At 45.0% G+C, this 24,900-nt stretch overlaps 1 protein-coding gene across 4 annotated transcripts in view; it reads left to right on the top strand.

Moving 5' to 3' along the window:
• Positions 1 to 24,900, top strand: part of FKBP1B (FKBP prolyl isomerase 1B) — a 52,119-nt gene that overhangs the window by 19,936 nt on the left and 7,283 nt on the right. For 2 of the 4 annotated variants that reach the window (XM_079970215.1, XM_079970214.1), the window contains exon 2: positions 8,226 to 8,273. The exons of 1 other annotated variant lie outside the window; for it this stretch is intronic. Coding sequence is in view for 1 of the 3 variants with exons in the window: in XM_079970213.1 (XP_079826339.1) it covers positions 5,451 to 5,487; positions 8,226 to 8,273 (85 nt within the window). In the remaining 2 variants the exon portion in view is untranslated. Of the gene's footprint in view, positions 1 to 5,338; positions 5,488 to 8,225; positions 8,274 to 24,900 lie in introns of those variants that run through there. One more of the 4 variants, XM_079970213.1, reaches the window with a different exon arrangement.

The raw sequence follows: 24,900 nt of genomic DNA, 5'->3' as shown, positions 1-24,900 counted from the left end.
AGTTTTGCCAGTAGTTCCAAACAAGTAATGGGAGTGACGGGAAACAAAAGCAAGAGCAACAGAAATAAGGTGTTGGTTTCTGTGAGTGGCAGACCAATTGATTCCAGACTTTTCTTCTTCTGCATTTACTCTTTTCTCACTTTATTCTGTAATCCAAACTGAAGGGTCATAAAAAGAGAAAATCTGGGCCTCAAGCCTGAGTCATACTATCTTGAAGCACTGATGGTAATTAAAGATGCTTATGGGCTACCTGTGATTACTTTCTGGTGAAGGAAATGTGCTCTGCACATGCTCAGAAGCACTGTTATCTTTATTAGTTTTATTTCACACATTTGAGTGCTGAATCCCAGCATTTAGGAGTATGAGAAATAAATGTTCGCAATACTGTATGATTAAAAGATGCAAGGCTTTGCAATGAATTTCTTTCTTGCTGTGAATAAGATATTGCAGAAGCCAACTCAAAGCAGTGCAGTTCATCTCTTGTCCATGTTTTAGTTTACTCCCTTGCCTCAACTGCCTCCCATCTTGCTGACCTTATTTAGAATAATAGATTCATAGAATCGTAGAGCTGAAAGTAACCACCCACTAACTGACACAAAAGGTACCCAGTGCAGCAGATAGGCTGTTCTTTCCCACAACAGAGCAGAAGGAATTCCGAATGAAATGCACTTCATCCGAGATCCCATTATGGCTTGTACATCAATTCTGTATCTTTGGCTGGAGCAGTACATCAAATCACAAAAGTAAAAGCAGCCACCAGATGGCGCTTCTGACAGTTTCACAGGCACAATTAAAGCAGCCTTTTAACAGACATGTCTGCAAAAGTTCCCTGTTCACAAAATACTTGAATGGTTTTAGTTACTTGTGGCATACACCGATGACCTGAAAGGGGGGGGGGGCAGGTTTCCTCCAATTCACAATGGTTCCCCTGGCTAAGCTGGGCTCAGATCTCATAAACCTTGTTACGACTTCAAATTTAATACTACCAATACATCAGCTGAACACTACCAATATTTCACAGGAACATAGAGAAGTAGTACTTCAACCCTCCTCCTCCTTTTACCTGAAATCTTTATTTCTTTTTTTTTAATGTATTCACAAAAATATTGTGAACATAATTTAAATTCAAATATACAGTATCATGTGGGTAAAATCATGCATAGGTGAAATATAGCAACAATGCATAACAACAACAACAACAACAACAACAACATAAGCCCAATACACAAAACCTCGAGGCATTGGGCTGCTTGTCAGTAAATCATGTATCAGACTGAAGCCTTGACTTGTAAATTAAGCTAGACGCTTTCCTTTTTATCAAGGGCTATTACAATGATTTCCATAGCTTGGCCTTGATCTCTTTGTGAAGTTACAAAAAGAAGTTGAAAGCAAACACATTTTGTTCAGGCACCCTACTTCCTGCACAATACTTTGTGTGTGTATGTCTGTGCATTGTGGGCCATCAAAAGTATATCACTTTGTAGAAGGTTACATATTGCAATGCAATACTTGAGAGAACATTCTCACATCCAAATTCTTTTCTCAGCATTTTTACCCTTGGAGGGTGTGTGTGTGTGTGTGTGTGTGTGTGTGTCTGTCTGTCTGTCACAGACTGGACATGCTGAAAGAAATCCAAATGCACCAATAAATGACTCAGTGCTTGTAAGTTGATTCAGACATTAAGGAAGGCATATGGTGCTGTAGTCCTCCACATAACTTGTTGGCATAGTGCGCTTTGAGGGCAAAGTCAAACTTGAAAGGTTACAGGGCCTTCTGTGGCTGTACAGACCGATACAGGGGAGACATGTTTTGTTGCAGCTGGGGTGGATGGAGCTCCTCCCAGTGGTCATTCCTCCTCTGATCACTGCTATGGATATATGACCTGACTGTCTCCAGGCATCATGGCGTTGATGTTGCCAGCCTTCATGCCACATTTGATAGATAAACTTTATTTGCATTAGCCAACGGCCATAGCAACATAAAACAAGCTATATACAATTAAAAAGACAACAATGTGTAAAAAGGGCAATCAAATGACCAAGATTATCGTTCAGATAGTGGCCCTTAATCTCATTGCACCCTCGATAAACCTGGCAACCTTTGCTGTTGTCTGATCATTTTGATCTGATAAAAGAAAGGACAATGTGGCTGCAAATGGGCGGCCTAGGATGGTAAGCAAGAGTGGGGTAATGATCTCATTCCTCATGCCACGTTTGCAGACATCTTTGTAATACAGAGTTGGTCTGCCAGTGGGCGTGGTGGCTGAAGCCAGTTCCCCATAAAGAGCTACATCATCTAAATAAGGGAGAAGGGGATTGCTTGTCAAAAAGTGCTCCCATGCCAGTTCATTTTGCATGTGTGGAGCCAACAGCTCCTGGAGGAATGGAGGGCTTCCATCCTATCTAATCTCCTTCCTTGCACTGTCTCTTAAAGCAGAGCCAGCCCTACCATTGGGTAGAGTGAAACATCTGCCTCAAGTGGCAGGTGGGGATGGGCAGGCGGCAACAGTGAGGTGAAGAACATAGCTGTTTGTGCTATGTGACCTGCTCTCCGGCCCCTAAGCTAGCCTGCTGCCCTCATGTAGTGATGGATACTGTCCCATCACCAGGGCAGAAGGAATATTCAAATGCCAGTCTAGCGGGCTTCAGTACATGGAAGGGCAAGGGAGGGAGCTGTCATCTTGTCCTTCACCCCCGGCAGCAAAATGTATTGGGCTGGATGTGTCTCAAAGCTTTCTACCACTTAAGAGTGCCAGGGGCAGACCCCGAGAGGACCTCAAAACCTTACAGTACTGAATTACTTAATTGGGGGGGGGGGGAATTGGATGGAGGAATGAAAGTATTTGTTTCCAAACCTTTTTTTGCAAGTAAACAGTATATATTAAAGTAAATCATCCTGGAAAGTGATTTAAAAGAAATAAGAATAAAACAAAGTGATTTTATGGGCTGTTTCTTTAATTGATTTAGTGAAAATTAAACTAAACTAGCAAGAGAAGGGTTGGGAAAATTTCCAGCATTAATTCTTTGTAAATAGGGAAGGCAGAAATCTCAGTCACTTATTATATATGTCACTTGCATTATACAGTTGTTATAGTCCTATTGTGCTTAGGAATTGTATGAAGCCTGATATTGCCATAGGATTATGTGCATTTTGCTTTCTTATATATATATGGCAATTCTAACCTTGAAAAACCTTTGGTTAGAGAACATAAGCGCATACAAAAAGTGTAGCTGGATCAGACCAAAGATCTGAGATTCAGTATCCTGTTTTCCTTAATAGCCAGTCAGATGCTCTGTCTAGCTGTTGTCCCCCAGCAAATGGCATCTTAAAGGTGCAGTACATCTGATCATGGAGGCAGTATATTGCCTTTAGGATTATCAGCCATTGATAGCCTCCTCTTTTAAAAAAAGAAATCATAAATAGTGTGCACCAATACTTCAAACAGGGATTGTGAAATGCATCCAAGCTACATCCCTTACCCAAATTCCACGACACTTGTGGTTAGCTGCTGTGGGATGCAGGACTAGATGAACCCTGGATTTGCTCCAGCAAAGCTCCTTTCTCAGTTTCTTAGGAAACTGCTTTACACTTAGGGCTCATCTGCACTTCCGCTTGCCCTGTGCCTAGAAAGCATGGATCTGAGCAGTTTTCCATTTCTGTGCTTTCTAGGTATGGGTCTGTTTGAGTTGCTTTGCCTTTCCCCCACTGCTTTCCTTCAGAAAACCTGCTCTTTAGTGCTAAATCGGAACAAACAGCAATTTGTTGCCATTTGTTCCAATTTGGCGCTATACTGATTGGCAGTGGCTCGTGAGGGCTTCAGACCGGAAGCCTCTCCCAGTCCTACCTGGAGATGCCCTTGGAGATTGAACCTGGTACCTTCTGCATGCAAAACAAATGCCCCACCGCTGAGCTAAGGCTTTTCCTCACCAAGCATCTGCTCTTTGGGCCTTAAGCAGAGGATTAGAGGCAGATGTAGGGGAATGCAACTGATTCAATTGCACTGGGCATGAAGCCTTGGGGACTCCGCCAGACGCAAACTATGCTTTAGAATTGAGTATGAGGGGGGCGCTGCTGAAATTTAGACCCCAAGTTCTGCAACTGGAAGGATCTTTCCCAGGGACCTTCTGCAGTCAAAGCTGCCGCCTTTACTGCTGAGCAATGGTGCCTCATTATTAAAAACAACATCAACAACAACACACCCTTGCTTTCTACAGGTTCATTTCCATTCTTGTCCACTATAATGATAGCTGCAGGGTCCTTGTTGCTTTATTTCCTGAGGCTGCAGGCAGGATTGCAGAGAGGGTTTCTGTGGAAATGAGTCTCGCGCTTGCAGCTTTTTCAATTCTGTTTGGTAGGCCTGGATCCTTACTCTGTGGTATTTTTATTTATTTTTTAAATTTGTATAGCGCCCTTCATCCAAAGATCACAGGGCAGTCCACAACATAAAAATAGAGAATGGAAACACAAAATACATAATAAAACAAAAGCAAAGCAAACCAGTAACACCCTCCCATTCACACATTTTAGAGCCCACAGAATGTTAATCAGCCAAATGCCTGGTTGAAGAGAATTGTTTTCACCTGGCGCCTAAATATCTTTAATGTAGGCGTCAGGTGAGCCTCCTTGGAGAGAGCATTTCACAGGGGAGGGGGGACACTGCAGAAAATGGCCCTTCTTGTTTTACCACTCCAGAACTCTTGTGGAGGAAGCACACGAGGAAGATCGCAGGGTCTGGGTTGGTTCATATGGGGAGATGGGGCCCTTGAGTAGAACCAGCCTCGCATAGGAGCAGCTTCGCACCTTAGCGCTCTGCCTCTGAAACGGGGCTTGATACTCAGCATGGAACGGAGCAAAGTAAAGTAAAAAAAAGTTACCCAAAAAAAAAAGTGCATAAAAGCCCTAGATTGGAATCATAGGCTCCCGGAGTTGGAAGGGATCCCGAGGATCATCTAGCAATGCAGGGTTCTCACATGACATATGGCCACCCAACCTCCACTTAAAATGCCGAGCCGTTTCCACGCCCGCGTTTGGCAAGCCAGGCTCTGCGCTGCCCAAGGAGCAAGGAAACAGGACCGCCTTCGTCCCGCAAGCCGCGCGCCCTGCCTGCCTGTCTGATCTTTTTGCAGCGCGGTCCCCCGCCCTCTTACTCCGCCGCCCAGCTCCTCCCCCCGGGAGGCTTTTCGCCCTGCCTTCCCCTCCGCCCCCTCGCGGGGGGATTGGGCGACGCCGGGGCCTGCAGCCCCCCTCCCCACTTTTCCATTGGCCGGGTGGGCTGATGGGCAGCTCCGGAGGCGCTTGTCCGTCAGGCGCGGAGAGGGGCGGGGAGCTAGGCGCCGGCTGGAGGGTCTCGCTAAGCCGGGACCGGCCGAGGAGGACGGCGGCGCGTGGTGCGCGTGGTGCGCGGAGCAGGTTGCCAAGCGGGAGCGCGCCGCGTCGGGAGCACGGCGGCCATGGGGGTGGAAGTGGAGACCATCACGCCGGGAGACGGTGCTGTGCCCCCCTCGCCGCGGGTTCGGGCTGAGGGGCGCGGGGAGGAGAGGGGCGGCGGGGCAAAGCAGCTGCAGGCGGAGCTGGGTGCCTATGGGGGAAAGGAGGGGGGTGGGGGTGAAGCCTCTGGCTGCTCAGAAGAGGAGAGATTTGGTTGGGAGAAGGCGATGAATGAACTGGAAGGGGAGTTTTTTGGGGCCAGGGAATGGTACCAAGTAGGGGTGCTCCTGGTAACGGTGGAGCAACGTCGGTTCTGGAATTGTCCAGTTGGAAGGGACCCCAACGGTCATCTAGTCCAGCCCCCTGCAATGCAGGAATCTTTTGCCCACCATGGGACTCGAACCCACGACTCTGAGATTTAAGAGCTTCAGGCTCCACCGACGGAGCTGTTGAGGGCCAGCTCAGTGCAATGCAGGTGCGTGTTCAGGGTTTCTGGGTACCTTATTTGAGGTGCAGCGCGTTCTCCTGCTCTCCACACCCTGTGGTTCTTTGGCTCTCTCCTGCCTTAGCCATCACTCTTGTCCACCTTGCCAAGCTTGTAAAGTATATTTCAGCTCATCTGCGGCTGACGAAGGGATCGGATTTCCTATCATTTCAGAGGGATATTTGAGGTCAGAGGGCGGAATGGGTAGGTGACTGTCTCTTTCTCTGGCTGTCTCAGGAGATTGAATCAGGGAGGATCGGAGAAAGTGGAACCTACAGGATGTTTGGAACAGGAATTTTAAAATGCAAAATGCGTGAAAAAATGCTAAATGCAAATATACATACATCTATATATGGTGGGGGATGGGAGCGGTGTTTTCCTGCTGTCAGGTGGGGGGAAACTTGAGACTCCCTGGCTTAGAATATGGTGGAGGGTGCCTGTCCTGAGCAATATAATGAGGGAAAATGCCCAGAGGGCTCTGTGGATCGGTGGGCTGCAGTCTTCTGCTTCTTTGGCAGCAGCATCGGCAGCCACAAGCGATTAGGGATATTTAAATGGCATTTGCTGACAGCTGCATAAATCCAAGCGCAGTGAAGTAATTTAGTAACAAGAGCAAATTATAGTACGCTGTACTTCCCTGTTTAAAATGTGAGCCTCTCCATTCAGGAGAGAGACAAGGCTTCAGGCTTGCTCCTCTGTGAAAACCTGGAGAAGGCTCTTATTGAACAGACCACTGCTGCAACTGCAGAGCTAGCAAAGCAAAGAACTCCTGTTGTAACAGGGTGGGGGTGATCAGTGAATGGGAATTAGCAGGGTTTTGTGGCTGACCGCAACATGTGGAGATAGCTTTTTGCCATGAAGGAAATGTGTGCCACTTAGCCATTAGCCAGACATTGACTTTGAAGAAGTCTTCGTCGTGGGTGCAGCTTGGTTTGAGAACATACAATAGAACGATGGCAATTTAGCCCAGCTCACAGCACAGAGGAAGAATCCTGTAAAACCTCAAATGCTCTGCTCATTCTAAAATGGTACAGCGTGTTCAGCCAGCCATAACTCTTCAGTTTCACCAGATTTACAGCCCCTGACTGGTGAATATAATTATTGTGGACAATAGTCTACAGATTTTGGCAGGTGAATAAGTGCCTTTTTGTCTTGCCTGTGGGCTTCCCTGGGACATCTGATTGGCCACCAGGCGAAAAGGATGCTTGACTAGATAGCTCAGTCAGTAGAGACTCTTAATCTCAGGATTGTGGGTTCAAGTAGGGTTGCCATACCTCTGGAATTTCCTGGACATAGCCGGAATACCGCATTCGGAAACAGTGTCTGTTGCAGAAATTGCTAAAAATGTCCGGGGAAATCCGAACGCATGGCAAGTCATGTCGGCAGTGTCATTGCTGATGATTTACCTGAAAAAATAGCTCCAATTTATTTATTTTTGCTCAACAACTTTGGAACTTTTTGAAATATCTTCCAGTCCTACGTTGGGCAAAATATTCCTACATTGCAGGGAACTAGATGACTCTCGGGTCTCCTTCCAACTCTAAAATTCTATTATTCTAGGTCTTTGGTCTGAATGAGCAGGGCTGCTCTTTCATTCTCAAGGTAGCTGATCAAAACTAAGCTGTCTCATTTCCTACTTACAAAGTAAGTGTATCCCCTGTGGACCAGATGCTCAGCAAAAGGATTTTACAGGGGCAAAGTGGAAGGCGTCATGATCCCAGTATGAGGCACATTCTAGTGCCGTTTGCCTCCCTGTGTCACTAATAACTTTGTTGAAAATGGTCCTGTGATGAAGCAAACTAGAAGCTGGCCGAAATCAAGCTTTTGGTCACTGCTCTTTGAAATCATATTTGTGGGCCTTCTTTAGGCATGGTTATCATTTAGTTTAAAAAACACACTATTTTAGACTTTCCCATGTCTGAGGCTTCATAGGGTCAGTAGTAATGGAATGATCCCAATTGTATTGTTTAAATTGATGGTCACTGAAAATTGAAATCTGTTCCCCCCTGCTTTCCAAATGGCACATATAAGCCACTCTGTGGGAGGGTGAGACCAGCATAAGCTACAGGTATGTGATTACAATGTCATCCACACTACATGACACCATCTCTGCCTCTGCACCTTTTTTTTCTTGCACTGGTCGGTGTTTTTAACACAGAAAACCCAAATTATTCAATTTCCATTTTATCTTGTATTTAATGTAGGTTTCTATATGAATGAGTTTATTCTGCTTTTACTCTTTTTAAACATCCACTTTTCTAAAAGGATGTTCAACAGCATTTTTAACGTATGCGTTTGTTCATGTTTTAAACAGGAAGGACATTTCCAAAGAAAGGCCAGACATGTGTGGTCCATTATACAGGTAAGTTCCATTATGAATAGACTATTTTGTGTTTTCAGATTGTTATTTTCCGTTTGCAGTCCAACCATATTCAGTTCTCCATACTGATTCGTGATGTCCTACATCTTTGTATAACGGCATTCAGGTTACCCAAAATGCTATTGATTTACATGAATTCGGATAATTGTTGCTCAGGTTATTTAACTAAAAGAAGTACCCTGACCCTTCTAGCTTTTCTCTCCCTCTCCCCACCCATTTCATAAAAAGGACCAGAGGTTGTAGTCTAGCTATTCATGTTGTCATCACTACAGAAAGCAAAGCAGAAGATTGATTTCTTCAGTACAGCACAAATGACTCCACTCCTGCCTTGCTGTTTTTTACCCTTTCCTCTACTGCTCAGTACATACTGAACACTTATGATGTTATTTGTGGAGAGCAGCTAGAAAGCCTATCAGTGTTTGGGTGCAGTGGTCTTCAGCTTACTAAGAGCTGGGACTCACCTGTAATCACAACCTGAAATATGGGACTCTCTTTCAAATGACCATAGGTGTAATGGGAATTGGGGTTGCTCGTGCGTAAGTTGCCGCTACTCTTGGCAAAGTTGCCTGGTTAAACCTTTCCCTGGCTGCACAGCCCTTACTCCGCGGCTGTGTCAGTCACTGGCAGAATCCGTCAGTGGGCGTTTCCTGAACTTCTTCCAGCATAAAAGTTCTTTGACGCCAAGTCTCCACCTAGCCTCCCTGCGCGGAAGTCTTCTGCGCAGGGTGGGCGTGGCCAGCGGAGGACCTGTGCTCTCCCCGCTGGTCTCTGTAGAAGAGTCCTGGAGCCATCTCTCCGAAGCCCTCCCCTGCGCCCCTTTCTTCCTGGTGTCACGCTGATTTCCTTCCCCAGTGGAAGAGTTCCCTCTCTCCCTGCTGGGTCCTTCTCCGGCATCGCTGGGGAGCCTTGCCTCCACTCCTGGCTCCGATGGCAGTTCCCTGACCATAGGCTACAGGGCAGATCCCAGCATTAAAAAGGGTAGAACCCAAGAATCTGGGGTGTGGTTGAGGCAGTCTGAAGAAGCAGAATGTTAAAAGAAAATCAGCATGAAGAAGTGGAGTGTCATGTTAGTGGGTAGGGCAATTTTAATGTGTGTGCCTGGGGGACGGTGTGTGTGCAGGTAGTAGCCCACAGAGATTGCAGAGCCCCCTTTGTCTGTTCCCACCTCTGTTACTGCTGCTGATGGTGTTGCAGCACTGAGTAAGAGCTGGCTTTTCTGTGAGGAGCAGCCATCATGCACATACAGCTGTTTGCATGCAAGCTCTGCATGTGTGGTTGTGAACTGTGATTGTTGCAATGGCAGAAAACAGGAAGCTGCATTGTGCTGAATGTACGCCAGTGGTTTTTTGGGGAAAAGGTGCAAAATTCAAAACTGGAGGTAGATCCAGATGATTGGGGGGGGGGGAATTCTGCCATTATAATGTGGCACACAGAGAAAAGCACCCCACCCCCAGACAGTTGCTTTGTAGAAAGATATTGTGGAACATTACTTGGCAGAAGACAATATGAAGGTGGTGAAGCTTGCTCAGTTCTGAGTTTTGCAGCCCAATTCTGCAAGGGTGTCCTTGTGAGACAACTGAAAATTACCATGTCACTAAGAGAAGAACAGGAATTCTGTCATGTAAAGCCACTGCAAACCATATCTCGTGTTTGACAAATGTTGACATAAAGAGGAGTGTTTTTAAGCATTGCTTCTTCTTTTTAACAACCTCAAGTTGTTAGGTTCTTAATGAAATTGGGTTTTTTTTAAGTAGGTGAGCCCCCCTCCCTCCATTTTTATATTGTGTGCCTTTAACTGCTTGTTCTTATTTCCAAAATCACTGACTCAGCACAGAATGAAATTGGGATTTAGAAATGATCCATAGATTACTGTTGTATTTACTGGGTTCATTCAGAGTCAGTAAAGAGTAAGAACTGTTCTCCAAAAAGGTATCTGAGTGCTGTCTCCATGCAGCAGAAGTTGTGATGATCTGGGAGGAGGTGTCTCACTTCTGACATAGCTGGAGAATAGTATGTGTGTGATGCTGAGATGTCATTACTGATGGAGTTATACAAAGACCCAACTCTTGTACTATGATCCTATAATCCTTTTTTAGCCGGCTTTTTTCTTGATTCTGAGAACCACTGTAAAGCAAGCTAAACTTGGCTGCTGTGGCCATTTATATAATTGCAATAACTGGCAGAAACTTGCAAGAAGTGGCAAAAAATAACTCTCCCTTGAGATGACTATGATGATATATTTATCACCATTCTGGTAATGGGAAGAAGGAGCAGACTAGAAGACTTCAAGCTACATGGCTACCATCCTAGAATTTCCTTAAAGTGGGGCAGGGAAACCAACCCAAAATGCAGAGATACCAATTTATTATTAACCACATATTTAAGCCACATTACTCTGAACATCTTTATAGAAATGTGGCAGCATGGGTGAATTTGTTCAGTTCCATGGTGCTCTTTACCACTTCTTTTGTGACTCACACTTTGACAGGTGAACAATTACTTGGATAAGTAAAACTCAACTTGATTTTTTGTAAATCTGCTGCCATGTTAATCCAGTGACCTTTGTATTCAGCAGCTTGCTGTGTTTATTCAGCATACTTGAGTTCACAGAAATCTTCTGGATAAATAACCTTTTTCTTCTTTCATGTTTAGGTATCTTGTGTTATTTGCCACCATTTTAATCGTAAAGTCCAATACAGGAAACTGTGTTGATGGTGATGGAGTGTGTGCTTTTCAAAAACCCTTTGGCTGTAAACACACATAACTCCATAGTAAGACACATAGGCGCAGCAGAACTTCTGAGTAGGGATGAAGTAGAAATTCATTCCATTTGAGCCCACCTAAATTGTAGTCCCTGAACCCACGTGAGAACGGAAATGCTGCTGTGAAATTGCCAAGCCTGGCACTGACTTGGTACCAGACACAGAGTCCTGAAAGGATGGCTCAGACTCCACACAGGTCAAGGGTGTTGAGGAGCAGGCAGGGTCCCTTGGAAACAGTGCTAAGGGTCTCCTTGAGGGGCCTCCTGGTGGTGGGGAGACCTGCCGAAGAGCAGAGGAAGAGGTGGAGTCACCCTCCACAGTTCTCGAGAATGCCCAAACCAAAAGATTTGAGACAAAGAGCAGCAACATAGCATACATCTATGGACCTTGGGTTGTGAGTGCGGGTGTCTCCCTGTGAGTAAATAATCCCCAAAACTGCTTCATTGTCAGCTGCTGAGGTTAGGATGTAGTTTAGGAAACTGTAGTATTAAAGGTCTCCCTCTTGAGCCATCCAATTGCTAGAGGAAAGGCTCTTCGTTCCTAAACCTAGTCTTCTATGATTGCTGAGCTACATGGTGCTGGGATCTTGGAAGGATTGTTTCTGGATCATGTTTTGAACCTTGTGTTTGTCCCCAGTTTCTTTGCACTGCACTACACTGCACCCCCTCAATGGTATCCTTAGTGAATGCTTTGGTGAAAGACTTATATCTCCTGGCACCCATGGGAGTGTGACAGAAATTCACATTTTTTCCTGAATTTTGCAATGCAGCTAACCAGCCAAACATTAAAAATGCCAAATCTTTATTGGAGAGGAAAGGGTGCACACACACAAAAGCATATATTACTTGATACTGTGCAAAAATAAGTGTTGTTAAAAATTCTGTGCAAAAATGTATTTACGAGGCAAAATTGCATACAAAAATGTGTGGGAGAAGTGTACATCAAAATACATACAGGCGGCTACCATTTTGCGCGGGGGTTCTGTTCCCAGACCCTGCTGCACTGGTGGAGCACACATAAGTATGCCCTACCCCATTACACCCCAGTCTGTATATATTTTTGTCCAGAGTTTAAAAAGTATTACTGCAAGCTGATGTGAAAATGGGACAGTGCACTTAAGATTGGAAAAAAGGAGCCACCATGCATAGACATTGACTTTAATGGGGAAAAATTGCCCATCAGTTGCAACCAATTAGGAATTGTAAGGAAGGCAACTTTATTAGAAAACGTTACTGTTTATTGATTGTGCCACCAAAAAAGAAAGTAATTGCAGACCACTGTCTGTGAATGGTTCATTATGGAAAGGCACCTTGCGCTAAATTGATTTTGTTCGAAATAGACAACTCTGGCAATATTTTGTAAGTGAGAGTGCTCATTGATTGTTCACTGGCTCCTGTTGTTGTGGGTTTCTTTTCCTTGTTGTTTCTTTTCCTCCAGTTCCTGTTCTGTATTCCTGAAATAATGTAAGTTATTTCTGCACTGCATTAAGTACAGATGAGCATGTCTTGCACTCCATAAATGTCTTCTGATTCTAACCAAGTATTTTCTGAATATTCCGAGCAGCAACTGTGTCTCAGGCTTCCTCTCCCTCATCATAGTGTAGCAAAACTTTCCCTGTCTCAGCAATAATTTCCCCTCCCACCAATATTAGGGTAGGAAGGTGGGGAAATATGCAGCATGATAAACCATGTGGAGCAGCATCCCTGATGAGATATGACAGGCATCCACTCACCGTATTTCCCGGAAATAGTTGAAGACATTTTTGTGTTGATAAGCTTTTCCAGCTGGATGAAAAGGGCTCTGCCTTAGGTGTTCATTTTGAATTGTTTTTCCAACCTCTCTTCAGTTGTCTTTTGTACTGTTTCTAAACTGGTTATATGGTATGCTTGTAAATTGCCTTGAGACGCATGCAGAGCTGACCCCACCCATGAGGGAAGGTGAGGTGATCACCTTGGGTGGCAGGATTCACAGTGGCAACAGATCCAGCCTCCAAGGAATGCCCTGCCCACGGCTGCCACCACTGCTACAGTGTCAGCGACAGCTGTGATACACTTCCTGGAGGCCAGATCTGCCTCTTACTTGGCACCCCCCCCCAATGCTGCCTCTAGAGCGGCCACTGAAGCGTATGTAACCCGAGGTACCACTGTAATTTGGTTAATTAAAATGAAATATTGCTCCAGAATCACTGGCAGATTTTATAAATTCTTATGGTTCTACTTGCTCTATACAAGTGGTGAATAGGAGGCACTCTTGGTCTTCTCCCACCCTTCCCCCCCCCCAAAGTAGGCCTTCCCCCACTTCTCGTACCTAAAGTAGATCCTTATTCCGACATCTTTCTCAGTGTAGATTTTTATTATCACCTTGTTCCTGATGTAGATCATCACTCACTCCTTCTTCCCTGGTGGAGGGAAGCATTCTGTGGTCTTGAGCCAGCCCTGGATTTATATATGTGTGACTGAGCCATGTTATTGAGCTTCTGGAACTATAAGCATGATTGTGCCTGAATCAACTACCAAGAAACTAATTTCTTTGGTGAAGATTAGGTCTAGTTGTCTTCTATGGAAGGTGAAGGCTGAAGTTTTTCTCATAGGGCCAAACCCTACCATGAGGTAGAGTGGAGTGGCTACTCAGGCAGCTCATTTTAGGTGTCATGAAGGTACAGGTTCAGTCAAGGTTAGAGAGACGTGGAGGGGACAGGGTAGTGATCCATAAAAGTTCTATCATTCTCCCCTGTTGGTCAGTCCATCTGGGAACTGGATGGGAGGGTTTATATGTGGTGTTGGGAGGCAAGTCTTGTTGGTATACTGTCCTCCCTACTGCCCAACCACCTCCCTGACTAAGCTGTCTGAAGTAATCTGGTGAGGAGTTGGAGAATATCCCAACTTTAGTTCTGCAGGTGTCCCTGGAAGAAGTGTATTATCAAGATCCTTTCCGGTTTGGATGCTGAATCAGCCTTAGTCACCCTTATAAATGACCTTCAAATGGAGTAAAACAGGGTAGTGTGAACCTGTTAGTTTTCCTTGACATCTCAGTGGTTTTTGACACCATTGACCATAGTGTTCTTCTGGAGCAACCCAAGCAGGTGGAAACTGGAGGTAACGTATCACTGTAATTCTGCTGCTACCCATAGGATTGCTACCAGAAAGTAGTAATCAGAGATTGTTGCTCGGCTCAGTGGCTTTGGGACTCTGATGTCTCACAAGTGTCTGTTCTGTTTCCTGAGCTATTTAAAATCTACATGAAACCATTGGGAGCTGTCACCTGGGGATTTGGAACACAGTGCCACCCGTGTGCTGATGACACACAGCTTTATCTCCATTCCATCACAATCAGGAGGGACTGTGAAGGTGTTCCACAGGTGTCTGGAAGCAGTGAAGGGCTGGATCGGGGCCAATTAATTACGGCTGAATCCCAATAAGGCAGAAGCGCTGTGGGTGGGTTCGCAGCTCGCCACTGAAGAAACAAGTACTTCTGGGAGTACTTCCGGATTCCAACTTGTCATTAGGGTCTCAAGTGACTTCTGTAACTAGGAGCGCTTATGCCTAATTTAAGCTGATTCTCCAGCTACTGTGATAGCTCAGTTGCTCATGCTCTGGTGAGCTCCCATCTTGGCTACTGGCTATATGTAGGGCTGCCCTTGAAGAGGGCCCAGAGGCTGCAGCTCTTGCAGATGATAAGTGGGGCAGCCCAGTGGAACCTGTGTCACCAGTCCTGAAAGCTGCACTGGCTGCCAATGAGGTCCAATTCAGAGCGTTAGTACTAGTAGACAAAGCCCTAAATAGCTTGGAACCTACATAAAAAGAGTGCCTTCCCCAGCATCAGCCATCTTGGACGCTTGCACTACCAGCAGCTGCCTGGCAGGCATTGACCTTTTCAGTGGCAGTTCTCCATTTGTGGAGTGTCTTCTCTGGTGACATGTGTTTCATTATTGACTTTCAGGAGAAATTTAAAAAGATCCTTGTTTACCCAGGCATTTGATGGCTACAGTACACCCTTCCTGGGCACTCTGGGATAACTGTTATCATCATCATCAATATATTTGTGACTCTGGGCTCTTTCAGGAGGACGGGTAGGATAGAAATTGAATAAACGAATGAATGAATGAATGAATAAAAGTTGTGTTTTTACTCCTGAAATGTGGGATTTTCTACCACTGGTGCCAAATGACTTGGCAAGCCTTTGGTGCTGTGCCCCTCGAGCTGGCGGGTGGGGGGCGAGGAGAGAAGCAGCACATGCCATTATATCCCGGGCAGCAAAATGTCTGGGGCTAGCGCTGCACCAACTGGGTTTGGTTTGATTAACCACATCACATCCAAGTTCTATTTTAGACCTGGATACTGTATCAGACATTGTAAGTGCGAAAGACAGTGTTAAGCAATCAGCCCTGATGCTGCTGTAACATTTGAGATCATGGGGGCGAGCTGCGGATAAGGTTGCAACGTTGTCAGGGTGGCTTGAACAGCAGCATGTGAGGCACAGTTCAGTGGCTGTCGATTCCCCTTTCGCTACGTCTCCTTGCCGGGTAAAACTGTACCTGCTGGACTTCTGCCTGTCTGTGCAGCTGTTTCAGTGTACAGGAACCCTGCCAGAAGACAGACGGCCTCTCTAGCTGTGGAGCTGGCAGCTGTCCCTTATGCTCTTTCCATCGGGGCAGCCTATGTGTGAAAAATATATCACAGCGTGAAATGTATCTATGTGTGATTGGAAATAAGTCACAGAGGTGATAACATGTGAATAATTACTGGTGCGATTAAGTATCTCCTGGTGCATCAATCTGTCTCTCATCCTGAAGAGCTAGCATGGACAGCTGCTAATATGGCCCACAGAACTACTGAGTCAGTAGAACAAGGGAAGTTAATACTGGCCAACAGGAATGGGACGGAATCGTTCTGATCCTGCCGTCATTTTCACTTTCTTAGCTGTGTTTGGAGGTGGGGATTTTTTTTAAAAAAAATGAATGGGACATTTTTTTATTTCTGAGCATGGACAAACAACATGGCAGACAGTGGAAATTATTCATTTCTGTTTTTTTGTGAAGTGTAGATTAACCAGAGTTTCCCAAACATAGGTTTCGAGCTGTTGTTGGACTACAACTCCCATCATCCCTGGCTAACGGGACCAATGATTGGGGATGATGGGAATTGTAGTCCAAAAGCAGCTGGAGACCCAAGTTTGGGAAACCCTGGATTAAACGAACAATAAAAAGGAATAGGCTTTATTGTCCTTCTGTCTATGGTGTGGTGTAGTGGTTAGAATGATGGATTGTGGGAGCTGGGAGTCCTGGGGTGATCTCCCCCTTCTGATCCACTAAGCTCACTGAATGATCCTGGGCCAGTAACTTTTTTTAAAAAAAATATCCAAATATTTTTAATTGATTTTCAGGTAAATACAAGAACAACATATAGCTGCAGTAACTTGTCCAGTATTACATTCTTTTAAGTTTGATATGCAGTACACAAGCAATACGTTTATTTATGCATTGTCAATTCAAGTATCCTCTCCACAGAGATTTTTGTAGTAACTTTCAACCTAACCTACCTGACTGGGTTTTGTTGTGAGGAGAAAATGGGTGGGTGGGGATTGTGTTCCTAAATAACCAGTTTTGAAAAGCAATATTGTATTTTTAGTGGGAATCATATTTTGCATGGACCTCCGAAGTGGTTCCTTGTATTTGATGCTGTGCTTTGCTGAAGACAATGTATTACATAATATGTCTTCAGGGTTTTTGCATTTTTAAAGGTAGCTAGTGCTTTTATGGAATTTGTGGTCACCATGCATTTCTCATGGTGCAGAAACTGAGCTTATATTGCAATACTTGTATATGTATATTAGGAATGTATGTATATGTATGTATATTAGGGTCCTGTGAAACACACATTTATATAATTTGGCTAATTAAAATGAAATACTGCTCCAGAATCACTGGCAGATTTTATAAATTCTTATGGTTCTACTTGCTCTATATTGCTTTTAGCATCATAATAACCAGCATTCTGCATTCTTGTGGTATAGTTATCCTTGAGTTGCTTTAATCCAGTACTTTTTCTGGGGGTCCTCAAGGGCATGCACTACCCGCACCTTTTTTTCTGGAAGAAAAGCACTGCTTCAACCCTTTTGTAACACACCACCTCTTGTTGAATCCCCATCTTTAATATTTTGTTTTTAATCCCCTGTTTTTACAGCAGCATTATAGGTCCAACTTGTTAAAAGTTTTATCTTAGCTCCCATCTCCACCAATTTAAACGTGTTGTCGTCATTTAAAACTGGCACCTGCTGACTTGACAGATTTCTCTGTTTTAAAAGTTGCTGTCCTAATTTTGTGCATGCGTTGTTGTTGTTTTACTAAGTTTTAATAAGTGGCATTTATTGCTGTTTGTGTGGGATGCAGGTGGCGCTGTGGTCTAAACCACAAAGCCTAGGGCTTGCCGATCAGAAGGTCAGCGGTTCGAATCCCTGTGACGGGGTGAGCTCCCGTTGCTCGGTCCCTGCTCCTGCCAACCTAGCAGTTCGAAAGCACGTCAAAGTGCAAGTAGATAAATAGGTACCGCTCTGGCGGGAAGGTAAATGTGCGCTGCTGTGCGCTGCTCTGGTTTGCCAGAAGCGGCTTAGTCATGCTGGCCACATGACCCGGAAGCTGTACGCCGGTTCCCCGGCCAGTAAAGTGAAATGAGCGCCGCAACCCCAGAGTCGTCCGCGACTGGACTTAACGGTCAGGGGTCCCCTTACCTTTTATTGCTGTTTGTACATCAGTTCACTTGCAGGAAAATTTGAGGCAAGAAATTTGACTGTGTGGCTTTAACCCTTATCCTCTACGGGCAGAAGAGGGGATCTCCGCCAACTTCAGTCTTTCCTCTTCCCTTTTCTCATAGCCCTCATCCAGGGACATTCATACTGCAGTGCATGGCTGGTATGGCCTTAAAAATATACTGTAGATCCATGTAGCCTGTTCTTTCCCATAGAGGTACAAGAAGGCTACTCTTCAGTGGACTAGTCCTTGCACATGTCCTTAGTCATAGAGGAATCTGCTTATGTGAAGCATTGGAAACTGCCATATATAGAGTGACACTGACTGACAATGGTTTTCCAGTTACTAACCCACAAGGTCTACCAGAGATTATTCATTCATTGATTTTATGTGTCTGCAGCTTTTCCACACCCCCCCCAAAATAAATCATGCTCACAGCAGCTTACAGCAAAGCAAAGAGGGAAATAGTTCAAGCAAGCACAACAAATCAATTTCATAATAATATATGAAATAAACTGCAAAATACTGCAAAACAACACAGTAACAATTTCATATTTACCGTATTTTTCGCCCCATAAGACGCACTTTTTCCCCTCCAAAAATGAAGGGGAAATCTGGGTGCGTCCTATGGGGCGGATGCAGGCTTTCGCTGAAGCTTGGAGAGCGAGAGGGGTCGGTGCGCACCGACCCCTCTTGCTCTCCAGGCTTCAGGAAGACATCCGCAGCCTGGGCAGCCCTGCAGGAGGTCCGGCAGGGATGTCTAGGCTGCGGATAGCAGCCTGCTTCCCGGAGCGTCGGGCGCCCTGAAAGCAGAGCGCCCGGCGCTTCGGGAGCTCAACCGCAGCCTGGGCAGCCCTGTGGGAATTCTCCGCAGGGCTCCCCACGCTGCGGATAGCAGCCTGCCGCCCGGCGGGCGGGGCGCCCTGAAGCAGAGCACCCCACGCGCCGGGCAGACATCCGCAGCATGGGGAGCCCTGCAGGGGTTCCCCGTAGGGCTCCCCACGCTGCGGATAGCAGCTGCGCGCCGGGCAGACATCCGCAGCGTGGGGAGCCCTGCAGGGGTTCCCCGCAGGGCTCCCCACGCTGCGGATAGCAGCCTGCTGCCTGAGGCAGACATCGGCCAGCCCCACAAGCTCAGGGAGGCGCAGCGCCGTTCCTCGACCTGGTTCGGTTTCCCCGACCTGCTTTTGGGGGGGGAAATAAAGGAAAATTTTTTTTCCTTTATTTCCCCCCCAAAAAACTAGGTGCGTCCTGTGGGACGGAGCATCCTATGGGACGAAAAATACGGTATGTAGCAAAACAATTGTTTTGTTGTTGGCATCCATCTGTCTCGCGAGAATGGAGTGTGTCTCTGGGGGTGAAGTCAAACTGCTGTGATAGTAGCATCAAAGTGACATCCCCGGGGTACAATGCTAGGCAGTGGAGGTCCTGGGCGGCCCAGATGACAAGACTCATATCTCGGCCTTGCTGATGTGGTTCAAAGGAAAGCGGAGCAATACGTTCAGCACCAGCTTGGCTGCAGGAGTTGCCCGAAGGAGGCATACAGGGCACCATCCAACCAGGACAGATGGGGCTCTTCAACCTAGGAAGGTAGCCCATCTAGGAGAAGGAAAACTCTCCTAAACCTCTGCTGCCTTGTGGGATATCTTCAGGAGAAGAGAGCCCTACACAAATCTGGAGTGGAATCCCTATAGCAAGTACAACACACAAACCCCCACATTTCAATGCTATAAATGTAACAAGATTAGAACATGCAGCATCCAATAGCAAAAATAACAGGAGCTTCAGTTTCAGCTGGGGACCTTTTACATGCAAGGCATGTTCTCTGTCACTGAATCAAGGCCCTTTTCCTGCATAGGCCTCCCATTGTAGGTATTGACTGGCACATTGTGATACGTGTTTGAACCCAATTTTTTTTTAAAATCAACAAAGATTAAGAAAGAATAGCATGCCAAATAGACAGGGTTCGAAATTAGCAGGGTGCCAGGCGCATTTTGTGCCTAAAGATTCTTCATTTGCAAGAACCTCAAAAAGTCTGGGTGCCCTTTTTTGCACCTGGCCGATACTCAAATATTACTGAAATATATGTGCTTTGAAGTCTCGGAAGTATATGTTAAGGATAAACAATATGTTAAGGAGTTTAACAATAAAGAGTAGAACGATTTGAAAACTGAAGCATGGTACCAATATTTTTATTGTAAACACCAAATTCAACATGTATTAACAATTTCTGCTAAAAATGTGATATTAACAATGTGTCACTTATGTGAATTGGGTATTAATTCATGCTTATCAAAATAATAAATAAAAAGTGTTGCTGACCCCCCTCCCCAGTGGTGACTAGATATTATGCTTTGGCACCCACAACTCAGGTCCCAGAAGCCATTTGGCCCCTAGCTTTTCCATCCCAGTTTCTAACACTACATATAGACATTTCTAGTGTTGCTTGCTGTACAGCTGCCTCCTGGCCTGCTTGATCCAAAAGCAAAACATTATTGAGTTTTTTGGATTTCCTTTCCATGCAAAGCCATCTTTGAGAAAGCACTGGATTGCACATCAAAAGGTTGGGGGTGGGGGATTCTATCGGAGGATGTTCATGCCATTAAAAAAAATGGTTTGCTTTGGTTTTTACAGCTCTGACTTCACCCTTCCTATGGAAGTGCTTGCGTTCCTACAGTATGTACAGTATGAACATGTTGCTATTAATATATCCCTTGTGGCAAGGGGTGGCCTGGGCAGAACAGCATGTGTGAAAAGAGATCTTGTGCTAGGAGGTGACATGAATTTTGGATTGAGTCATTCTTCCCCATCTGTCGGGGCTCCCTGTGCAGATGCTCCCCACGGGTTGAGGTAAGCCAACATGGGTCACAACTAGGCCCTCTAATGGTGCTCTTGTGTTTATATTAAGCACCAGCGTGACTTCCCACCTTCTGGGCTCATCCCACTTTAGTTCTGTAAATATTTTTGCTGCTCATATCTATTGTTGGCACAGAGACACCAGCTGAAAGTTCTCTTAAGCCTTTCATTGCATATATGGCTCTGTGCCAGTGAAAGCTAGACCTAAGCATCTTGGCCTCTTTCACTGCCTGGGGCAGATTCTCCCCTACCCCATCCCCAGTAATAACTGATGTTTTTCTTTAAGCTAGGCAGGAATTTCCACAAGGCAGGCTTTTGCCACTGCTGTAAACCAGAGGGTGCTTTGTTTTCTGCCATTTTAGCACACGCCATCCTGTCTTGCTTGTCAGAGTCCCCCCCGCCCTGCTCCAGCACGCCTCTTCAGCTAATCCATACAGGATGCACATTTCTGTCGTGGTGCTGTTGATTGTCTTCAACAGCCATGCCAAGTTTCCCAGCATGAAGTGGCTGCTGTTAAAATATTTATCTGCCATTTAGTTGGCAGGTGGCATTTCAGAGTTCTGTGGTTACATCTCTCCCCCCCCCCCTTCTGAATCAAGCAAAGCTTGAAATGATGATTTGCACATGAGCTGAAATTGTGTATAATTTAGATGCACCAGGAAGGGTGGCAGCTGCGATAGAGATTGCTAATTGAGAATTATAGGAGTAGCTCTGATCCACAGATTTAACATCTTCATGTCAAGTCTAGAGTATTTTTGTGAATGAGACAAATGCAACACAACACCTTCTGCTTGTGAATTTCTGGATTGAATGTCACCCCCAAATGTGAATCAATTATTATAAGAAAATTAGTATTTCACTACCCACAGTGTGTACTATTGTTGTCTTCTCCCGCAAATGTGTATGCAGCCATTTTGGGAAGCCTAGTCATTTGAAAATGTCTTTGTATTCCTGTTGTCTTCAGGAAGCTGCCAATCTTCAAATGTAGCATTGGTGTTGTTATGAAGCAGAAGTTGTATTGGTGATCTATCAGTTGATGACATTCAAGCAGCCTCTGAATAGACTCGCCCAGTAAGGGCCAGCATTGACCCATGACCACCTAACAGTAATCCTATGGTTCATTCCTTCTCTTAACCAGGCCAGCAGCATAACCCGAAGATATTTTACTGAAGCTAAGCAGGTTTGGGCCTGTTCAGTGCCTGGATGAAATTGCCCAGTCAACCTTTGAGTGACACCTTTAGCTCCCCATTCAAACCATTGCAAGCAGTCTTCCCTATTAGCAAGCCTAAAATACAATGGTAATTCCTAGCACAAAAACCCTTGTCTCATTCTTGGGTAAACCGTTGTCTGTGAGACGGATGCAATTCACAGTGTTGAGAGATCCAGTCACAGATCTCCCACACAACATGCTTTTTTCTTCCTGTGTGAATTAAACCAAAGCAATTGTTTCATTAACAAATCAGGGGGGTTATTTTCTTTACCAATGCTTGCTTGTGAAAGGATAGCTCTGGAAATGGCTATATATCTTTGGGTAACTTTACTACTTCACAAGTTTGTATGGAGGTCTAATCTTCCTTGGGGTGAGAAGTAAGATACAAAAGTGATAGTTTGGCTCCCCTTTGCCTCCCTCCTGCCTTCCTAATGTCTCTGGCTGAGATACAGTCCAGCAATTCTGGTTATGTAGTCTGCCTTGCCCTTCCCTGCATTTTTCAGGTCTGCTGTTGTCCTTTTTTTATTACTATTAAAATGACACACCTGTACATCTTAAACAACAACAAAAATCATTTGTCATCTTATTTGTAAAAAGAAAGAAAGAAAGAAAATAATGAAAACACATTTTTAAATGCTACAAAATTGCTCTGGTCAAAGGGCCATCTAGAGTAGCAGAAGCTGTTTCCCAAAGTTCATCCCTGGAGAGGATTGTCTGTCTGTCAAGAACATAAAAAATGCTTCCAAAACACAAACTCTCTTTTTACTTACCTTTTAGGCATACTCACAGATGACCAGCACCCCCTCCCCTTGTGAGCTTGCTAACCTCAGGATAGCATGCTTGCCTCTGTTATCTTGCCAAATAGTTAGGGGGATTGGAAGCCCTCATCAGGTGCACGCGTATGTGTGGTGAAATTGCTATATACCCACCCAGAGAGATTGCATTAAAGCTAGGAAACAATAGACCACCTAGGACTTTGATTTGTGGCTTTGACTGACATTATTATCTAGAGAAATGGAAAAGACTGAACTTTCTAATTTTGACAGGTTCAAATAAAAGTGTAGCTCCTTCTTTGCATATTTGCAAAACATGGTCTATAACATCATGTTTTCTGGCAGTGCAGATTAGGATTTCCTGAAACCCTAAAGTGTGTCTCTTGCATGGCTTTGTAACTGTCTCCTACACGTCTAGGAATCCATTGGGCTAATAAATAAATAACTGAGCAGCAGCTGCTCATAACCACAAAAATGAAAATACAGATTGCAGCAAGGCAAAATGTTGCAAGGGTTAAATCACATTTCTGAATCATGCCACAAGCAGTATTCAGTAACAATAACTCATACCTCACATTAATATAGTCCTGAGTTTTCAAAACATTCTCCATACATTATCTCAATATTTCTTACAACAACATTTTCAGGTAGGATCATATTATCCCCTTCTTGCAGAAGACAGTAGGGGCTATGGCTTAGATACCATGGTTTACCTGAGACCCTTGGGTGAGTTGAATGTGACTAAACTCTTTCCCAGATTGTGCTTTTTAGGCAGTTAAGTTGCATCAGTGCTCAAGGTGGAATAGCCTCATAATTTGCTTAACCACCAAACTACTACTCCGTGTTCACGCTGCAATAGAAGGTGTCATTCATTTAACTGGTCTCATCAGCTGTGCATACCACATGTGCATTTTAAAGTGCCCAGTTACTTGTTCGCTGTGTACAACAAATCAAGACTGTCGGTCAACAACTTTTGTTGATACGTTAAATAGATATCAGACTAGAGGACTATCAGTCCAGCTGGTTATTGGTATTGTTTTCTGTATGTGGTCTAGAGAGAATTGGAGACTGTCATAGTCTGGGAGGATCAATAAAATACTGTTACTATTATTGTGGGTTTGATTGCAGACATGGTACTCAGGCCTGATTTTCCCAGACAAACCTGTTGTAAAAGAGCATCTCAGCTCTGTTGATCAGACTGTAGGCATTATCAGTGCCAAGAGAAAAGATGGCAGCTCCCTCCATTGTCACCATACTCGCATCCTCTTCCCAGCCCCAACCCAATGGCCTCACAGATGAGTGAGCAAAGGGCCAGTTGGCAGGTGAAATAACAAATACTTTCCCTTTAAAATCTGGTATTGCCTTTCAGCTATCTCAGTTTTCAGCTCATTGCTATGTGGCTTATTCATGCTGCTTGATTCAACATAGTGGTCAAAGGAACTTTACTTCTCTGCCACTACTTGTCATTTCATGGCAGCTATGCATGAACAAAACAGTGCCACGTATAGTTCAATAGGCCTGTCCCTGATTCAGTAGTGGGAGGGCAGTGTGACTGAGTTAAACTCCCCCGGCCCCAACAAGGGATCAGCACCATCACTAAAATTTAAATGGCAGCTGTGTGCAGGGTGGGTAGGACTTCCTAGTCCTTGCACGATCAGTTCCGGCCCAGGATATGGAGATGTCAACACAACCATCTTTATATAGCAGGCAGAGGTTCTGATGAACCCATTCACGTTTTCAAAGCACATGTGAAAGAAGGGCTCTGGAGCTGTGTGTTAACTTTGCCCGTTGTTGATGCGTTCTCTGGCTGTGTTCCCCACTAGGCATTCAGCCAACGTGAGAAGAGACCTCAAGTAAGCAGCTACCAATGTGTGTGCAATATGTTCTCTTCCATGTGAAAGAACCCAGAATCCCCTTAGCTTGAGGACTCCATGCGTAAATGTAGGCATGTCTATAGGGCTCCTCTGCACCCTAGCTAAATGCAAATGGAGCAGAATGGGCCGTGAGGGGCATGATTCAGCAGACTTCTCACATGTGTTGTTGACATGCTAGGGGTTTCTCTGAACTCCTCCTTCTCTATATGATCAGTTTCTGGTTTTACATGTCTCCTGATTTTTCATAATCCAGCTTGATTCCCCCCCCCCCCCAAATGGGGGAAAATAATGTATAAAAACAATTTAAGTCAAGGATTATGTGATCTGTCAAATGTGTCCTGTCTTGGGCTAAATGCAAAATAGTTCAAAGAAAGCATACCTGAGTCTTC

The sequence above is a fragment of the Podarcis cretensis genome (genome assembly GCF_951804945.1).
Source record: "Podarcis cretensis genome assembly, chromosome: 3".
NCBI lineage: Eukaryota > Metazoa > Chordata > Lepidosauria > Squamata > Lacertidae > Podarcis > Podarcis cretensis.
The sequence above is the reverse complement of the archived record's forward strand: the minus strand, read 5'-3'. Positions and strand labels throughout refer to the sequence as shown.